The 17,741-nt window shown below is 51.2% G+C and overlaps 6 protein-coding genes across 6 annotated transcripts; 2 read left to right on the plus strand and 4 right to left on the minus strand.

Moving 5' to 3' along the window:
• Nucleotides 1-464: 464 nt before the first annotated feature.
• JCM6883_002693 (uncharacterized protein) lies at nucleotides 465-4,405 on the minus strand (the record flags this gene model as incomplete). The annotated part of the gene is made up of 12 exons (XM_076631465.1): nucleotides 465-869; nucleotides 932-1,510; nucleotides 1,573-1,629; nucleotides 1,704-1,829; nucleotides 1,908-2,015; nucleotides 2,078-2,185; nucleotides 2,252-2,441; nucleotides 2,509-2,895; nucleotides 2,976-3,208; nucleotides 3,284-4,061; nucleotides 4,163-4,217; nucleotides 4,300-4,405. 12 exons carry the CDS (start codon nucleotides 4,403-4,405, stop codon nucleotides 465-467), a joined length of 3,132 nt encoding a protein of 1,043 aa, XP_076488526.1.
• A 303-nt stretch (nucleotides 4,406-4,708) lies between these two features.
• Nucleotides 4,709-6,228, plus strand: RPA49 (DNA-directed RNA polymerase I subunit RPA49; the record flags this gene model as incomplete). The annotated part of the gene is made up of 3 exons (XM_076631466.1): nucleotides 4,709-4,805; nucleotides 4,873-5,965; nucleotides 6,048-6,228. 3 exons carry the CDS (start codon nucleotides 4,709-4,711, stop codon nucleotides 6,226-6,228), a joined length of 1,371 nt encoding a protein of 456 aa, XP_076488527.1.
• An 828-nt stretch (nucleotides 6,229-7,056) lies between these two features.
• OCT1 (metalloendopeptidase) lies at nucleotides 7,057-9,642 on the minus strand (the record flags this gene model as incomplete). The annotated part of the gene is made up of 3 exons (XM_076631467.1): nucleotides 7,057-7,700; nucleotides 7,765-9,001; nucleotides 9,067-9,642. The coding sequence occupies 3 exons, from the start codon at nucleotides 9,640-9,642 to the stop codon at nucleotides 7,057-7,059; spliced, it is 2,457 nt and encodes an 818-aa protein (XP_076488528.1).
• Nucleotides 9,643-10,335: 693 nt separating this feature from the next.
• JCM6883_002696 (uncharacterized protein) lies at nucleotides 10,336-11,601 on the minus strand (the record flags this gene model as incomplete). The annotated part of the gene is made up of 4 exons (XM_076631468.1): nucleotides 10,336-10,461; nucleotides 10,641-10,886; nucleotides 10,967-11,143; nucleotides 11,572-11,601. 4 exons carry the CDS (start codon nucleotides 11,599-11,601, stop codon nucleotides 10,336-10,338), a joined length of 579 nt encoding a protein of 192 aa, XP_076488529.1.
• Nucleotides 11,602-12,377: 776 nt separating this feature from the next.
• On the minus strand, nucleotides 12,378-15,028 carry JCM6883_002697 (uncharacterized protein; the record flags this gene model as incomplete). The annotated part of the gene is made up of 6 exons (XM_076631469.1): nucleotides 12,378-12,420; nucleotides 12,483-12,927; nucleotides 12,992-13,056; nucleotides 13,137-14,354; nucleotides 14,422-14,527; nucleotides 14,830-15,028. The coding sequence occupies 6 exons, from the start codon at nucleotides 15,026-15,028 to the stop codon at nucleotides 12,378-12,380; spliced, it is 2,076 nt and encodes a 691-aa protein (XP_076488530.1).
• Nucleotides 15,029-15,277: 249 nt separating this feature from the next.
• Nucleotides 15,278-17,729, plus strand: JCM6883_002698 (uncharacterized protein; the record flags this gene model as incomplete). Its single annotated transcript, XM_076631470.1, has 11 exons — nucleotides 15,278-15,378; nucleotides 15,460-15,519; nucleotides 15,583-15,658; nucleotides 15,731-15,741; nucleotides 15,819-15,911; nucleotides 15,981-16,286; nucleotides 16,349-16,439; nucleotides 16,510-16,613; nucleotides 16,687-16,756; nucleotides 16,827-16,919; nucleotides 17,001-17,729. The coding sequence occupies 11 exons, from the start codon at nucleotides 15,278-15,280 to the stop codon at nucleotides 17,727-17,729; spliced, it is 1,734 nt and encodes a 577-aa protein (XP_076488531.1).
• Nucleotides 17,730-17,741: the final 12 nt, after the last annotated feature.

Consider the following 17,741-nt stretch of genomic DNA (forward strand, 5'->3'; position numbering starts at 1 on the left):
AATGGTGCTCGGAACTTCGAAGCTGTCGGAGCTGTTGGCCGCGAGCCGGCGCCTGACTCGCGGTGAGAGGTCCCGCAGCTGGAGTGGATGGATATGCGCTGGATCTGTGACAACGAGATTGTAGTGCGATAGCGGAGGCAGCGGCACAGGATGAGGAGCACAGGAGGCGAGATCCGATGAGCGCTGAAGTTTTCGTTGAGCTCTGTCTTCGTGAGATCAATCATCATTCACAAGACAAGTGAAGAGAGCAGTAACGATAATTTGCATGCAACAGTCGAGAGGAGGCAGAAACGGCTAGAAGAACTGAAAGAGGTAAAAACTACGAAGTGAGTTGAATTGCGAGCGAGAGAGGAGTGCATGCGAGGAATGAGTGTATAGTGAGAAGACGAGACGAGAGAAATGCACAGAACCAGCGGAGAAGAAATAAATGGTACAAAACGATGATTCCGGATCGGCGCAATGGATTACTTTGACTCTTCGGTCGCTGGAAGAGGGGACTCGACTCGAGGAGTTTCACCATTCGAGTACTTGTCATCCCCTGTAGTCGTAGGAGTGTCGAGATCCATCGGAGCCGTCTGAGGAGTCGCCGGCGAATCAATCTCGACTCCATTCGAAATCGAAAGTTTCAGAGAAGACGACGAATTCAACTTTGACAATGAAGGTCGCGGGGTCGAGGAAGAAGAAGGTTTCGGAGTTGAAGAACCAGAAGTCGAGCCGCTACGAGATGATTTCTTGCGTTCGAGGAGTTTCTTGATCCAATCCTTGACGAACGATTTCACTTTCGCTTCTTTCTCGGTAGAGAGGGATTCGTAGGAGTCGGTATCGTAGCTTGGTCGTTTCTTCTCCTTGTCGAGCAAGATTTGAGTGACCTGAAGAGAGAGACGCTTGATCAGCTTCGAGAAGTACTTGAGTCAAGAGCGAGGGAACTCACCTCTTTCGCTCGTTTCTTGAACGCTTCCGCCTCAAACTGACTCCTATACTTACTCATCGTCGAAACGACCACAGCCGAGAACAATCCCATCACCTTTTTCTCCTTCTGCGCTCTTTCCCTTTCCTCCTTCTCCTCTTTCTTCCTCCTATGTCTCTCTTCTCTTTCCCTCTTTCTCTCATTCTCCTCCTCCTCAATCCTCTTCGACTCTGCCTCCTTCGCTTCCTTCGCAGCTCGTTCCGCTTCCGCTACCAAAGCATTCGCATCGAAAGTCTGAGCGATCGGTTTCGTTTTCGGGGTTGGAGGTTCGGCCGCTCTCAAGGGGAGTTCCCATTGAGTCGAACCGGATAGATCGTTGCGATAGTATTCTTTTCCGGATTCATTCGTGTGGAGAGACCAACCGGGAGGGAGTTTACGAGGTCGATTCAGGGAGACGGTAGTGTTCGCTTCGGGTCGGACGAACTTTGATCGGTCGAAGAGAGAGTCGTGGCCTCCGTTCGAATCAGATTCGTCGAGACGAGCGCGCTTCGCGAGTTGATCGATGTCGAAGGGAGAGGGTCGTTTGAGATCGGATTCAGCGTCCTGTTCAAGCGGCATCCAGGTCAGTTAACGAGATAGGAAGTGCTGGAGAGCGCTAGACTTACTCGCTGAGTTTTTGGAATTCGGAAACCCATTGCCAATTCACCCCATCTTTCGAGAAGCTGAGTAGATTAAAAGCAACGTCAATTCGACTTCTCGTCCTACTGCCAATGAGTACAGGCGAGAAAGAACTGACCTCTTTAGCCATCGTAGCGATTTTTTCATCCTCATAGTCCTTAAACAATTGAAGTTGATCCTCGATTTTACTCGTTTCGATCTTGTTCCTCGTTTGGAATTTCCATTTCTTCAGAATCGTCAAGTCCTATCCAGATCAAACCCCACTGGACCATACGTCAGCTACAGGGCTCAGCGAGAGGTCATGAGCGGAATCGAGACTTGCGAGTAGGAGAACTTCGTTATCTTTCGGATATTCTCTCAGAATGTTGTTCATCAAGGATAAACCGTGAAGTCGGAGGACTTGTCGTTGAACTTCTTCGTCATCCGTTATCTATACAAGCGATTGAGTCAGAATCGCGTCCCGGGGAGGTAGCCTACTGAGGGTGAACTCACTTGAACTCGCTCAAGTAGTTTTGTGAGGATTCGTCTCGTTTGAAGAGCTTGACGAATAGCCGATGCTACTTTCGGCACCTCATCCGAGTCAATAGGTCCCAGTGTAGGCTGCCGATTCCGAAATTCGTCTCAGTACCTTCCCCGTGATAGAACTGAGAGAATCGAAAAACTGACATTGTAATCCTCATCGAGTTTCCTCCCCTTCTTCTTCTTACTCCCTTTCAACTGCAACGCTTCGACTTCCTCTGCGATACCCAACGCATCGATATACAAATCGTCCATTCCTCCAATATCCGTTTGAGTTTTCCCTCCGATGAAACCCACGCAATTCGGTTCTCCGCAAAAACATTCTTGGGCGAGATGACTACACGCAAAACCACCTCAGGATTAATCACTAGCCTCGAGTCAGAGTAGAGAGAGAGTAGACTAACCCGTATCGATCGACGTTGTAGTTGAACGTCAATTCCTCATCCTTCTTGACATCCCTCTTCGTGAAAATCCCCATCCTCATCTTCTTCCCGACCGTCCATTTCGCTACCTGACAATTCGGATTACAACTATGATTCAAGAACCTTCCCTTCCCTCCTTTCTTCGTCGCATCGATGAACACTTCTTTATCGAGTGCCATGAAATAAAAATGTTTAATCCCTTCCGATGCGTACTCTTTCATCTTCCTCGCGAACGGAGCCGGTCCAATCACTTCTCCAACGTATTCGTAGATGAAAGTATCGGCCGTGAGGTCGATCGTCGTTCGAACTCCGAATCCTTTCTTTTCAGTTTTCACAATTTCGATCGGTGCGTATTCTCGATTTTGAAACCTGCAACGTCTCATTCATTCATTCATCAGTTTCCCTCCTCTCCCCTCTTTTCTTTCCCAGAAATGAGAGAGAGTGCTTACCGTTGATTCTGACATTTCCCACCACACCTACACTCTCCCTTCTCACATTCCATCTGCAACATTCGATTCATACAACTCGAATACTCCCCACACGCTTGTTCCTTCATCGGAATTTTCGAATCCGGTCGATAGACGCAATCGCATTGAGCGTTCCCAGGGTCGTAGTAAGGGGTGTTGCCGAGTGATTTGTTGAAGTAGGAAGATTCGGGGATTTCAGTGTAAGTTTGAGCGGCCTAATCGACACCCGGACTCTCGTTAGTGTTGGACTCGCTCCTACTGAACGTAGAAATGAGCCGAGAAGTGCTTACGGCTTCTTCAGCGAGTGGTAAGTGACCGATCAACTGAGGTTCACTTTCAGGAGTCGATCGAGACGATTTCCGTTTCGAAGTACCAGTACTCTTCGTGGTTGTCGAAACTGATTTCCTGCGATTCGATTTAACTGGATCTTCATCCTCCTCCTCTTCTTCCTCTTCCTCCTTTGGGTCGACCGGTGATCGAGAACCAGAAGGTTTCGCTTCAACTTCCGAACCAGATCCCGATCTTTCCTCTATTTTCGTCTCTACCTCTTCCGCTTTCAGTTCTTCCCTAACTTCTCGTTGAACCTCTAACATCTCCTCCACTTCTGGTTTAACTTCCTCTTCCTCCTCTTTCATCCGATTCTCCATTTCTTCTTTCTTGACCTCTTTCTCTTCTTGTTCCTCCCTCTTGACCTCTGATGGTGCCGCTGAGTTCAAAGCTATAGGAGCTGATGGTGGAGGAGGTGGAGGAGTCGTAGAATGTGATTTCCTAGTTAAATCCGGATTACTCGCTACTGCTCCTAGCGGTTTCATCGGTAAAGCAAACGGGTTTCCTCCACTCCCATTGGCCCCATTCCCATTCGTCCCATTACTCATTGTCGTATAAGCCGCCGCTGGTGAAGACGAACTATCGGTACTCGTACTGGGTCTCGAAGGGAGAAAATTCGAAATCGCTGGTCTCGGCGGCAGGGACGCCGGAGGTCCAGAGAAAGCGGAGGAGGAGGAAGCGTGAGGAGATAAAGAGGTAGTCGGTCGGGAAGGAAGAGAGTAGGGTTTCGTAGGTAATGAACTAGGATGAATTGAAAATCACCGAAAGAGAGACGCGCAAGGTGAATCGACACATTAGACCGAGTACTCGCGCAGGAAAGGGTAGGGGGAGGAAGGGCTTACTGTGAGGAGTGTGAAGAGGTAAGGGAGGTTGTTCGGGGTGTCGTCGAGGTCGATTCTAGCGAGTGGGAGAGACAGAGGCGAATTAACGGGGATTAGTTGGGGTGATCTCCGCAAGACGCGCAGATGTTCCGACTTACCTGGTGATCTCGATGCTCCAGAGTGGACTCTAGTCTGATTGGGCTCAGAGAATGAAGTGGTCGGCTTGATCGGGAGCGAAGCGATTTGTTGATTTCGAGAGTCCATCCTCCTTTGCACGCGTTTGAACCTGCTAGATACCTTCCGCCTTCCGATGAGAGACTGAGAGCGAGTCTCGGAACGAGAGTGAGATAGCCGAAGTGGAGGAAGAGAAGTTCCAAAGTGAGATTCTGGTCGAACTGCTCTTTCTCGCTTCTACTCCCCTCAATTCACCCATTCTCGTTCGCGATAGCTCACTAGGTGAGTCAATCATGCTCCTAGACTGTCTACATCCCAGTAAAGACGGCCCGCGAAGGAACCTGACTTTTTTCTTTCACCATCTTCCGGACCTCTCCCTTCCTTCGATCCAGTATGAGCGACTCGAGAAAGCGACAAAAAGGTCCTCAAGGTCAACCTATTCACGTAGCGATCGCCTCGACTTCTACCTCTGCTCCTTCTCCTGCTCTCGGTAACTTGCTCCTTATTCTCCCCTCTCTCCAACTCTCCTAGCAGCTAACTCGCAGAGTGAACGATAGCATTATTCCCGTCTGCTCAACCACCTTCGAAAACCCCTTACTCTCTCTACACCCATGGAGAATCTCAATCCCTCCTCGCGGCCGAAACAGACGATATTGAATTCGAATCCCGCAACCACATCGGCGAAGCAGCAGAGGAAGCCGGAGGTGAAGAACGAGGATACTCTACGGAATACATGATCGGAGTGCACAACCCCCGCACGAATACGCTCACTCTCCATTCCTCGCCTCTTCATTTATTCACTCCTTCGATCAAATCCCTCAAACCTACTCCCGAATCCCTCGCATCTCGAGACCACCAATCCCTCATGACTGCTCAACGAGCCCTCCTCGGTTCAACGTTCGGTACGAAGAAAGCGATCCGGGCGTTGAACGCTCAACAACGAAACAAATTGAATCAAGAATCGTTCGGTACTGGTTCTAGTTCGAAACTGTTACAACAACACCTCCAATCTTCGATTCAACAATCTTCGGCTCATTTACCTACGGTCGAATCGATCGAATTAACCGCGAATGAAGCGAGACCTATCCCTCCTTTCAACCTCGAAGCCGAAACTCCCGCCCAAGTCTACGCTCTAGAACATCTCCTTTCCCCCGCCGAATTGAACTCGATCGATTTGAGTCCGTTCTTGTCCGCTCCGACGAACAAGGAACGATTAGCGATGTTACCCGGGAAGAAACCAGATTTCATTTGGACGAAATTCAAACAAATCCTACCTGCTCGAAACGAAGTCGAAGGATCGATCCCGAACCCAAAGAAGCAGGATCGTGAACGTTTAAAACTCCTCATCCATCTCGCCTACTTGTTTCGATTCAAAGAGACCGTCTTCGCTGGCACCAAGTCGTTGGATCGTTCGAAACTCGTTGAACGACTAGGGAACCCAGCTCCGATCGTTGTCGACTCCCTTATCGATCGATACACTGAAGGAATCAGGACGAGTGGTGGAGGAGGAGGAGGAGGCGAGCAAAGGAAGATGACAAGTTTCATGGAGCAGAAATTATTGAGTTATCTGTTGGTGATCGTTTTGAGGATCGATGGGTATTCGACCGATATCGATTCGATCGCTCATGACTTGGCGATCGGTCCACCAAAGTAAGTCTCCTCTCTCGTATCTCCCTAATCCCTCCTCGATCTCTTGCTGATAATTCTCGTTCCGAACTCGTCTCTCGCGTAGAATTCGAGAGGTCTTCCGATCATTAGGATGTCAAATCGTTGCGCCCTCGGCTGTAGACCGGGAGAAACTCGTGACAAGTGGATTCGCGAAGACGACTGCGGAAGCGGGGAAAATGAAAAAGGCTACTTTGAAGGTACCGTTGGAATTCCCGAAGGAAAGGAAAGGGAGGGCGAAGAAGTAGAGACTAGCGATGACGCAGTATTCAGGGTGGTGGGAAGGACAACAGTGCTGCTAGAGGTGGACCGAGGTGGAAGTTGACTTTCTCAGTTCGGAACTTTGAAATTTCCCTTTCCCCTGTCCTTTGTCCGGTCTCCTGGGCGAACTGTATGAGACTCGATGGGGAGAGGTGTGTACTCCTCTCTGCGTGCTGCTAGCTATGTGAAACGCCACGATCATCTCGTCGCCGTCCAGAGGAGAGGAGCAACGAATTGCTACCGATTCATCCAATGTAGGCCTACGTGCTGTGACTCGACCGACGTGAAGCTAGAGGATGTCCCAAGCAGATTGACGTGGAAACCTCTGACAGTCCTTGCTATCAAAGGTACTCTCGTCGTTTCGTCATCTGTGAAAGCAAAGAGAATCATCGTTCTCTCGTGTGCTCCGACGACGTAAGGTGCGAGAGGACCATGTTGGCTCAGAGCTGAAGTTGAAGCGGGAGAACACGGCGCCCGACTACAAATGGACACGATGCAAGCGATCATCCGAGCTTGGATTCTCGATCTCAGCAGAAAGGGTTCAATGTTCAACCGACCTCTGAGTCGGGGCTCGTCCGTCGGTTCATGCCACATCGAAGGTGCTTGCGGTCAAGGTCCACCAACTGACTTCAGCTAGGCAAGGAGGTAGGTGACAGCCGTTGTTTTTCGAGTTACCCTGCGAAAAGTCATTCTCTCGTCTTCAGCTCTCCAACGGAGACGAAGTGATGATAACGAAAGATGCGAGATGCTCGAAATGCAACAATCTATAAACAGCGCAAACCCCTCTCCTCTGCGATAAAGAACGATACTCTCCCTTACTCCCCTCTCGCAGCGTCCTCGATTCCCCATTTTCCGACTTCCTCCATTGCCTCCTTCCCTCCTCTCGCCACTCTCTCATCCCCAACCAATTCCCCAATCAATTCCCAAGGTTCTCTCCCACCTCCAAACCTCAACACTTTCTTCTTCAACTCCTCCCCTCTCTCTCGATTCAACGGATCCTGTGCGAATTTCGTCGTGAATACCCTCGCCGCAATCGCTCGATCGAATAGGTACGAATAGTAAGTCGCCCCGTAACCGAACAAGTGACCGAATTGAGTTTGCCAACAAGTTGAATCGGCGTGAGGAATGACATGGTATCGAGATTGGATTTGACTCAATACTCTTGTCGAATCGAATGATGAGTCCGAGTTCGAGAGGATAGGAGAATGATAGGCTTGATCGAGAGCGGCCATCATGATTTGGGAAGAAGTTTCGAGAGCCGAGAATCGAGATCTTTCCGCCACGAGTTGGTCAAAGATCGAGGAAGGGAGGGTGTGACCCGTTCGATGGTGTTTCGCGAAGAGGGAAAGGACGGATGGGGAAGAGATGAAGTGTTCCATGAGGATTGAAGGGAATTCGACGAAATCGGTTGCGCAACGAGTTCCGGCGACGTTGTGATACTCCGTTCGACCGATCATGGCTAGCAGAGGTTCCGGACCCAATCAACTCTGACCTAGGAACAGTGTCGAGGGAGAGGGACTCACAGTGAAGAGCATGACCAGTTTCATGAGCGAGGGTCTCAACTTCGTGCCACTGGAGGAAAGCAGGAGCTTTTCCCGCTCCTTCCGCGTTCCCAAACGCACAAACGAGTACGACGATCGGTTCTTGATGTTTCCCTTCCCTTCCACGATACTCTGTCGGTTCAACCACGATTCCTTCCATCTCACTCCTTTGAACTTCGACTCCATCAATCATCGCGTAACTCCTGCCCTCAAAGTCTCCCTCGACGTCGTCATCGTCTACTCGTCGTGAGCATCGTACCGTGTAATGAGCCGCCCCAGGTGCCTTCCCTTCCCGAGCGAACAAGTCGCAGTAAATCGTTCCGATCCTTCCTTCTTCCTCGTCGACAACCTTCAACTTCCTCACTCCTTCAGCCCACACTTCTCCAGCCTGAGGTTCCTCGACTTCGAACCTGATCCCGTACAAATTCGAGAACAGCCTCGATAGCCCAGCGAAACAAGCTCCAACGGAAAAGAAGGGTGAAATGTCGGGTAAGGGAGAAGTCGACGACCCGCTCAAATCCGTCAAGAAGTCCCTATCCCATGCGTTGATCGTCCTCGCGTTATCCCCTCTTCGTCCACCTTCCGTTTGAGCGAATTGAACCGCCTTAACGTTCCTCAATTTATCCAAATCCTTCTCCGCCAACGGTCGATTATGTCTCTCCAACGCATTCAAGAACCCTTCGACGCTTTCCGGAGTCCTCGCCATCTTGTCTTCGAGAGCAACTTCAGCCCAACTGTTCCTCCCAACCAATCTCGCCAACCTCGCTCGTTCCAACAACAATTTCTCCAACGTTTCAACGTGGTCCTTCGGGGCCGAATGAGCCGCGACGTAGAACCTCTGTCGAACTCTCGAATCGGGATGATGTCGAGCCGATACTCTCCCCTCCCAACTCGTAGGTTCGATCCATCCTTCGTCTCCCATTTCGAGGGGGAAAATCTTGTTCGCAGTAATTTTCCCAAACGCTTGTTCGATCTCGGATCGGGTCACTTGTACGGGTTCTCGAGCGTCGGGATCAGAGGCGTTTTGGAGGAACTTGCGACCGAGTTGGAGGATCGAGGTGGAGAGGGAAACGAATTCGGAGCGTTCGTGGTCGGGGAGGTGGATTCCGGATTTTTCGAAGTCTCGGAGGAAGGGAGTTGCGACAGCATAGGCGGCGAAGAGGGCAGGAGATTTAGAAGGGGTTGTTTCGGGTAGGAGGGAATGAATCGATTTGAGACCCTGCGAAGCGATCGGCCACATTAAGCTCTTGAGAACGATTTGACTTGATAGCTCCGACCACTCACCTCGTATAGTCCTACGTGTACGTTCAACTCGTTCATGTATTCACACAGTTGTTCGTACGCTTCGTTCGCCCCTTCCACCCAAGCTGGATCCGGATGAACATTCCTAACCAATTCCGCGAGATCGATCACTCCACACAGCAGATCGCTCAACCGATCCAAATTCTTGACCATGACGAGGAGGGCTTGTTCCGCTTGTTCGATCGATTCTGGTTTCGGAGCTTGACCGAGTCGGACGATTCGGTCGACGAGAACTTTTGCACGGAGAGTCGTGCGGGAGGCGAGGAGGGGGAAACCGGAAGGAGAGGTCAGGAGGGGTTGATTGAACAGTCCAGAGGGGGAGATAGAGGTAGGAGAGGTGGTGTACGAGCTCGAAGGAGTGTCGAAAGCTTGATGAAGAACATCGTCGGGAGGTCGAGAGGAAGACAGTGAAGGAGATTTTGCTGATGCCGCTCGCTGCCTTATTGAGCTCGTGGCTGAGAGACCACGATTTTGGCGAATAGGAGAGCTAGAGGGAAGGGAAGAGAGTCGGAAGAGTCGGGAGGGTCGGAGAGCGGAAGCTGAGGTGGATCGGAGCATCTTGTCGGATCGCTATTGATAGAGAAGCTAGATATCAGCTCACGTATGCACTGGCGCCTGTATTCGCATGCTCAGAGGGCTTGGAAGAGGTAGAGAGGTCGGGAGCGCTTCTCCATGAAATGATGGGGATTGAAGGCCTCTGAGCGTGGGGATGAAGGAGGTATAACTCACCTTGCAAACTGAGAGACCTTACTAGGACAACAACACCGAGAATCGAGCCAGTCTGATGGATGAACCGGCTATCGGAACTTGAAGAGATCTAAAGGTTGAAATCGTCTTTCGATGCTTGACGAAGGTCGCGGCCTAGGCTGATTCCGGTTAGAGAATGCAGTAGATGGGCCTGAGAGGGCGTGGAATGAGCGAAGTTCGAGTAGAGTGTCGGAAAGTCAAGAATCACTCGCACAAAGTTTTGACTTTCGATAATTCGGCTAATGAATGCTCTACACGATGATCCATCGCGCAGGCATAGCGAATTGAGGTCTACTGGATCAGCTTGCCCGCATTCAGTACGTCGAGTCGTGTGACTCGTTCACTCTCGAAAGGAGCTCCTGGCACACTGCCGAAGTACCCTCCCGTTCTCTCAGACTCCATCGACACAGCTAGACGAAGTGGTGCAGGGACACAGCGAAGAAAGAAGAGGGTTTTTTTCAAGATGGGGAAGCAAAGAAACAGAGTAAGGGAGTTTAAAAGAGTTTACTCGTCGTCCTCCTCCTCGGCGTCTCCTCCACCAGCGGCGTTGGCGGCAGCGGCAGCACGCTTACGCTTTACACGTCCGGGACGGGCACCACCGTAGGGAGAGGTGAGCGAGAAGTCGATGTGCTGTTTATCGTCGAAATTGCGGTTGAGGAAATGAGGTCGAAGGCGAGGATGGATAGACGAGTCGAAGGCAGTCGAATCATTCGAGGAGATTGAAGGTGTTGAACAAGAGAACGAGAACGAGTAGACGTCAGCAAACGAAACAGAATCGAAACAAGAGTTGAAAGTGACAATTGGCTGACCTTTTGCGAGTCAAGACGAACAACGAACGAGGGAACGTTGACGACTTGCTTTCCGACACGGATGTGTCGTTGACGGATCAAGACACGAGCGTGGTGGATCGACTTGGCAAGTCCCGACTTGAAGACTTGGGTTTGGAGACGACGTTCGAGGAAATCTTCAATCTTGAGCGCCAAGACGTAATCGAGACGCATGCGGGTTTCGTCGAGGACACCGATACGGACAAGACGACGAATCAAGGCGTTACCCTATAGAGCGAGCGAGCGTACAAACTAGAGTGAGTTCGGGAGTGGGGCAGTGGGAACGAAAGAGGGAAGTTTCGACGTACCTCGAAGAGACGCTTGGGGTCCTTCTCGTCGAGCTTGAGGAGCTCACGAGCAGCACGACGGATCTTGGAGAGGGTGAGCGAGATACGCCAAATCTCGTGCTTGTTCTTGAGACCGAATTCTCCAGCAAGCTTGAGCTCGACATCGAGACGAGCAGCCTCGTAGGGGCGACGAGGGACCTATATATCATTCACGCAAGCGCAGAAGGTTAGCTCTTTAGACGAGTTAGAGCGCGAGAGTTGCTTCGAGGTGTGTGTGAAGTAGCTACCTCCGGATCTCAATCTGCTGAGACCCGTGCCTAACCCATCCAGAACCGTACAAAGCTGCTCTTTCCGCCTAGTTACTGCCTCTCCGTGCCTCTGTGCCGGTAGATTCCTTCTCTCCTTCCCTCAAAAATGTCCCAGCCAATTAGCTCTTCCGTCTGTCCCTCCCTCTCTCTGAGTATTCTGAATAGATGGTATGAAACTTGCTTTGTAAACCTATCCAAACGAACGAACCGGTCAGTGATCGATCACGCGAGAAGATGGAGAATCACGAGGGTGAAGGAGATTTTTCGATCTCGAGACAGGACAGGCCTCGGGGGAGGGACAAGGACGGGGGAGCTCACCTTGCTGACGCTCCTGGGTGCAATTGCCATCTTGAACTAAAGGCGGCCTAACTCGGGGTGGAATTGGACAGAGAACAGAAAAGAGGAACTTCTTCAGCCGAGTTTTTCAAAATCCCCTCTCTCTTCTCAACCTCTCACAGACTCGCGACTCCGGCTCATCGACCATTCAAGCTGCTCGATATCTTCACAAATTGAGCCGAATCAGTCAGCCCCGCGCCGGCCCCTCTGCCAAAGGACCCTTCTTTCTCAACACTCCTCCGATGCCTATCCACATCTCTCGACCGTCCACTTGTATAGTCAGCTTAGCAAAGTCAACAGAAGTGTATAACTGCTCGGACAAAGCTGTGCGGCCATGCTTTCCTCGTCATTGAACTGCTTATTCACGAACTAAATCGCTCAATCGCTCTGGTCTCTCCCTTAATGACGCTGGTTCTGCTTCCCGTCATCCTGAGGACGTTGCTTCGGAGGTTCGCGAGCGTCGAGTTCTAGTTTCATTCAGAGTTGACGGAACAAAGTTTTAACTTTTCGGAAAATCTACGACGATAAAAGCCGCATTCGCTACCCAGATCCGTCTGCTCTCAGTCAATACTCGTAACGACTACTGTATGTAGGAGAGAGGAACGAAAGTTGCACAAGTTGATGCCTGAAATACTCGATAAAACAACGAAAGAATCGAAAAAGGAAACGAAACGAGCAAAACGATGGATGTTATGCAAAAGTGGTAGACAAGATGGCGAGCTACATAGGGAGTTGGTTACAGTCGCGAACCTGCGCGCGAGGAAGAAGCAAGCTGATGGCTCGACGACTCAGGCATAGGAAGCGATCTCCTGGATCTCTTCTCTCTCGAGTCTACATAGCAGAGAATCGTCAGCTTGCTCAGATCTGTGTATGAAAGTAGCCAAATGACTGACCTCGAACCACGTCCCTCGAGGTCCTTTCGACCTTCTGTTGAGCTTCCTCGGCTCATCTTCTCCCCTCGACCTCCGGACTCAAACTCCGTCTGGTTGTCGTTCTCAGCTGTCAACAGACTCTTGACGGCTCTCGAAGTATTCTGAGCCAACATCGAACTCGCCGCTACGCTTCCCATCGGTCCAAGATCCGAAGTCCCTCTTTCCAGTTTCATTTTCATCGTCCTCGCCCCCGTTGTCGTCGTCGGTGATGGTTTCGCTGTTGTCGGTTCTGATTCCGACTGTGGGAGGTTCGTGCTGATTGGACTTGAGACGAGCAGTCGAGAGGAACGGGTAAGGGGTTGAAGGGCGGATTTCGAACGATGGAGAGAAGCGAGAGGGTTCGAAGCGGGTTTTGAGGACTGGGTGCGTTCTTCGAAAGACATTAGTTCGGCCATGAAGCCAAGATCTATAGCAACGAGAGAGTGTCAATGCGCTTGTAGGTCGATGAGAGGGGGGGACGGAGGACGTACTAGGGGAGATTTTCTCCCTTCTCGCAACGACGTAATTGTACGCTCTTTGTAAATGCCATTGATATCTGCGCGTACAGCATACAATGTGTCAGTCTCACTCATCACCCTCCATCTGAACCTAGAGATGAAGAGACGGTAGACTGACAGATGCATCAAATAAGCGAGTACGACCATACAACTCCTACTTCTCCCCAAAAAACAATGCACGTAAACCCTCGTTCCTCTCAATTTCGCACTGTCGAGAATCGAACAACTCTGGTCGAGTACGGCTTGAACTCCGGTTTCTTCGATAGAGTCTCGGAGGGGGAGGTAGTAATATTTTTCGATGAAAGGTTGACGACCTCGCTCGTCTTCCGAGTCAGAGTCTGTTTCAGAAGACGTTGAGGAGGAGGAGCGAGGTGGGAGCGGCCGACATTCAACAGCGAGGTTGAGGATTTCGGTAATTCCGAGAGAAGAGAGTTGGGAGAAATCGGAAGGGCAAGTAGGTTCTTGACCAAGATAAAGGAAATCGGGAATGATGGTAGAAGCTTCGAATGGAGGCGGTGACGACTCCTCGTTCTCGAAAGGACGAGCCGGTGTGACGATAGTTAGAGAAGCGCAAGGAAGGGTCAAATCGGATTCGAGGAACCTTGTAGCTTCAGCCGGAGGAGACTTCGCTTGAAGATGACAGATCTCGTGGAGACTCATCTCCTTCGAAGGCGTTCGAGGTAAGGACGGGTTGAGGGCTTCGAGATTCAGTCGAGGTGGAGGCGCTTTGCGATGAAGGTTGCTAATGCCTCCTCCTCCTTCTGCTGACTCGGGATCAAATCTCGTAGGGCTTTCGACTGAGGCGGTGAGTCCGGTCGAGAGAGGAGCCGCTGAAGAAACTCCAGGTCTTGAATGAGGCGCGAGTAAATTCGAAGAGGTATCGAGCTTGCCAAGGGCGATTCGAGGTTTCGTCGAGCGAGGCGCAGTCAAAGTAGGGGTATCGAGAGGCAGCCGAATGTCGTTGAATGGCGAGGAAGGAGCTCGAGGGTTGATGTAATTTGTCGATTCGTCCTCGTTTTCACCCCAAACGACCCATCTCCTCAATTCCTCTTGCCCTTTCGCCGCTTCTCCCAACTCCCTATCGAGATAGTAAAGATCCTTCACTTCCCCTTTTGCTTCCAAGACGCCCAGCAACACTCGACCAGGATTCAGTCCAGCTGATTCTGGTGATTGATGTATTTTGTCGTCGACGATCACTACCGTTCTCCCTTTCGTTCCGCGGTATAAGGTTTTTCCGAGTGAGGTAGTGATGAAGTCTTCGAGTTTGAAGGCCTCTAGGCTCTTTCCGGCGTGGTTTGCGAGTCGTTTGCATAATAAGCTTGGAAACGAAACGTTGCTGTAAGGATCCCCCAAGGCAGTCAGCTATAACCGAGACCGATGCTGCATGGGAAGAGGTGACTCACATCGAATGTCTTATCCTCCCTTGATCTCCCAAGAATGAGTCCAAGCTTCTCGTATCAAGCACGACTACCGATTCTCTTTCATTCTCGAGCAGTCGACACAACTGGGCTGGAGAGATCGATGTAGCCGACAGCCGAGGTCGTTCTGAATCTGCTGGTCGGGTTCGGGATCGAGGGAAATGAGGTGGAAAAGACCTTGTAGCTACGGCTGAAATACCGAGGAGGAAAACGAGAGGAGAACGGAGTTCGTCAGTACGGGATTCGGGAGGTTCGGGAGTCACAGAGGAGTGAAGAGTCAAGGGTGTCGAAAGGACGACGAGCGCCCGCGCCAGAGACGCACAGCGAGGGAGAGGGAGGACGGGAGCAGCAGGGAAGTTGCGAAACTTGGGATGCGAAGAAAGTAAAACTAACGAGTTGTAACCCCATTTGCGCCTTTCGTGACCTGATCCGCTCGCCCAGTTTCTCCAACGTGCCTAGGTAGCCCTGCGTAGCCGTCGAGTGGAGGAAGAGCGGATTGACCGACCCGACCCTGTCCACTTAAACCTCCTTCCCAGCTCGTTTGCGCGTTCGGAACCCCTACGCATCCATTCGTCTTAACAATCCCGAACATCGGACCTGGAATTGATTGAGGCGGGAGTCGAGAAGCTGCGAGATTAGATGAGTACGAATCCGAGGTCTTTGCGCGGTCGATGTCCGACTCTGTTTGGTCTGTTCGCGTCCCTATAGGTGGTTGCTCTTCGAGAGGCTCGACCATCGAAAAGTCAAGGGCGTTAGATCGTAATGAGGAGAAGGAGGACAGGAGAAATCTTTCGAATTCGGAACTTGGCTTCTCTGCCTTCACTCCCTCCATGAGACCTCGATGATCGACTCCTCGAAGCTGCTGGAACAGCTCAAGAATCCATACGATACACCGCCGGACTTCAAGGAACTCGCGAACGTCGTACCGGAGTTTGAATCGCAGTAAGTCGATTGTTCTCCTTCAACATTTCCGCTTCTCCTCTCTTTGGGACGTTGCGCTGACGCTTGAAGGATGGAGAGTAGTCTGGTAGAATCTTCGAAGGGGAAATGGACGATAGATTGGAAGAATGATGAATCGGTTCGGTGCGCATGGAATTCTCGCTTGTTCTCCTTTCGCGGTACTGGCTGACCTGAACGATCTGACAGATGTCTGACGCAAGCTTTACTGAAGCGAGACTTTGATCTCGCCCTCGAGCTACCTAGCGACAGACTGTGTCCTACCGTAAGAGAATTCCTCTTCTTCCTCTCTTTACCGAGGCTGTGGAGCTCACTGCGCCTACTCTGTGCATTCCAGGTCCCTAGCCGGTGAGTCGAGCGCTGTCCCTTCGTAACAGGGTGTCGAGACACGGAGCTAACCCTGTATGCTACGACGACTTCCACAGACTCGAATATTGTCTCTGGGTTCTGAAGCTCTCCCTTCTGACTATCCGTCCCTCTCTACACGAGATGAATCGCCGTTTCATCGGTATAGATATGTACGAACTGATTCTCCGCGCATTGCCGTCCAGGAATCGACTGACGATCAAAGGTTTCAATTCGTACAGTGGCACTGGCGCTTCTTGTATCTACCCTCTACTCCTGAATCGACTACTGGAGCGCCTACAGCCGACTCTCTCGGGTTCTCTCTCCAGCTCGGTCTCTACAGCAGACGAATCAACGGGACAATCTCACTTTGACTGCAAGATTCTCGCAACGGAAATCAACGATGAAAGTATAGCGATCGCTCGGCTAAACATCAGCAAGAACCTGAAGGATGAGGAAGGAAAGATTGAGGTCTGTCCGGCAAGGGAAGAAGACCACGACTTGATCGGAACCTCTCTACTCAATACGAAACTACAACCGGGCAAACTGTGCGTTCCGTCCGCTTCTCTCGCCTCTTCGTTACTCGCTGATCGGCGGCGGCTTCGTGTAGCGTCGATTTCGTCATGTGTAACCCGCCCTTCTACGCCTCTTCCGAAGAAATCCAACTTTCAGCTCTCCAAAAAGAACTCGAACCTTTCGCCGTAAGATCCCTTCTCGCTCTAAGCTCTCTCGAAAAACAGAACGCTTACTCTCGAGGTGAAATCTGCATAGGTCTGCACGGCAGCGAACAACGAATTGATCACGACTGGAGGGGAAGTCGAATTCGTGAAGAGAATGATCGAAGAATCAATACGAATAGGACCTACGAGAGTCAGGTAGGTCCCAGCTTTGATCAGCTCTCTCTCTACCATCATGGGTGCGTAAGCTAAGTCAGCGGTGACCTTTCAGATGGTTCACGAGTCTGATCGGGAAATTCTCTTCTATTTCGCCTCTCGTAGCTCAACTACGTCAATACCAAGTGAGTTCACGCTTACTCAATTCACTCACAAGCACTCCTTGACGAACGGGACGCAACGGTCGCGTCACAGATCTCGAATTATCAAGTCCACCTCCTCGGTAATTCCGGTCAAACTCGTCGTTGGATTCTCAGTTGGTCTCTCCAAGGGGAACGAATACCTCCCGTACGTCTCGTTCTCTCTCTCTCTCTGTCTGCCATCGTCTCAGCCACATTGACAATTGAAACTGACGATTTTCATTTTCAGATCCTCCTCTTCCAACCCGACCCCTCCGACCCTTCCTCCTCGACCCTCCGTAAATACCTCCCCGAACCTTTCGGGATCAAACTCTACAGCCATCACTTATCGCCCGATTCCCCTCTCCTCCTCTCTGTCGATCCTGAATCCGTCTCGTCCTCCCTTCGATCGATCGTGGAGGAAACGTTCACCGGCCTGGGCGACGCAGTCACCGTCATGGTTCGTGGACCTTCATCTTCGGAAACGGAGATGGAAGTGAAGACGGTTCGGGTTTCGGTCGTGGCGAAAGAGAATAGTTGGTCCAGATCTGCTCGTCGAAACGCCACGACGTCGTCCTCCAGTACGAATCCACCTCCTTCGAATCCTCAGTCTCCGGACCCTCCCACGTCTCCGTCTCCGAATCAGTCTCTCGAGTTGCCGACTGCGCCGAATGATAACCTCCTCGAAGTCGATTTCTCCATCTCCCTCTCTCCCTCTCCCACCCAGCTCAACCTTACGTCCTCCACCTCACCAGTAGAACACTCCTCGGGAGGTGAGATCATACTCAGAGTTGAATGGATCCGAGGTCTCGATTCCCGCTCGAGTGGAATCGCCTTCGAAAGTCTCTGGGGAGTTTTGAAACGAAAGTTTCGAGAAGTTGTCGAGGCTAGAGATGGGATCGCGCGTGTCGGAGGAGAGGAGGCGGAAGGGACTGCGAGCAGGGGTGGGAGGAAGAAGAGGAGGAAAGCCGAGCGATGAGGGAACGAGAGG

Source organism: Sporobolomyces salmoneus (genome assembly GCF_050403485.1).
Source record: "Sporobolomyces salmoneus JCM6883 DNA, S_salmoneus_JCM6883_v1_ctg17, whole genome shotgun sequence".
Classification (NCBI taxonomy): Eukaryota; Fungi; Basidiomycota; class Microbotryomycetes; order Sporidiobolales; family Sporidiobolaceae; genus Sporobolomyces; species Sporobolomyces salmoneus.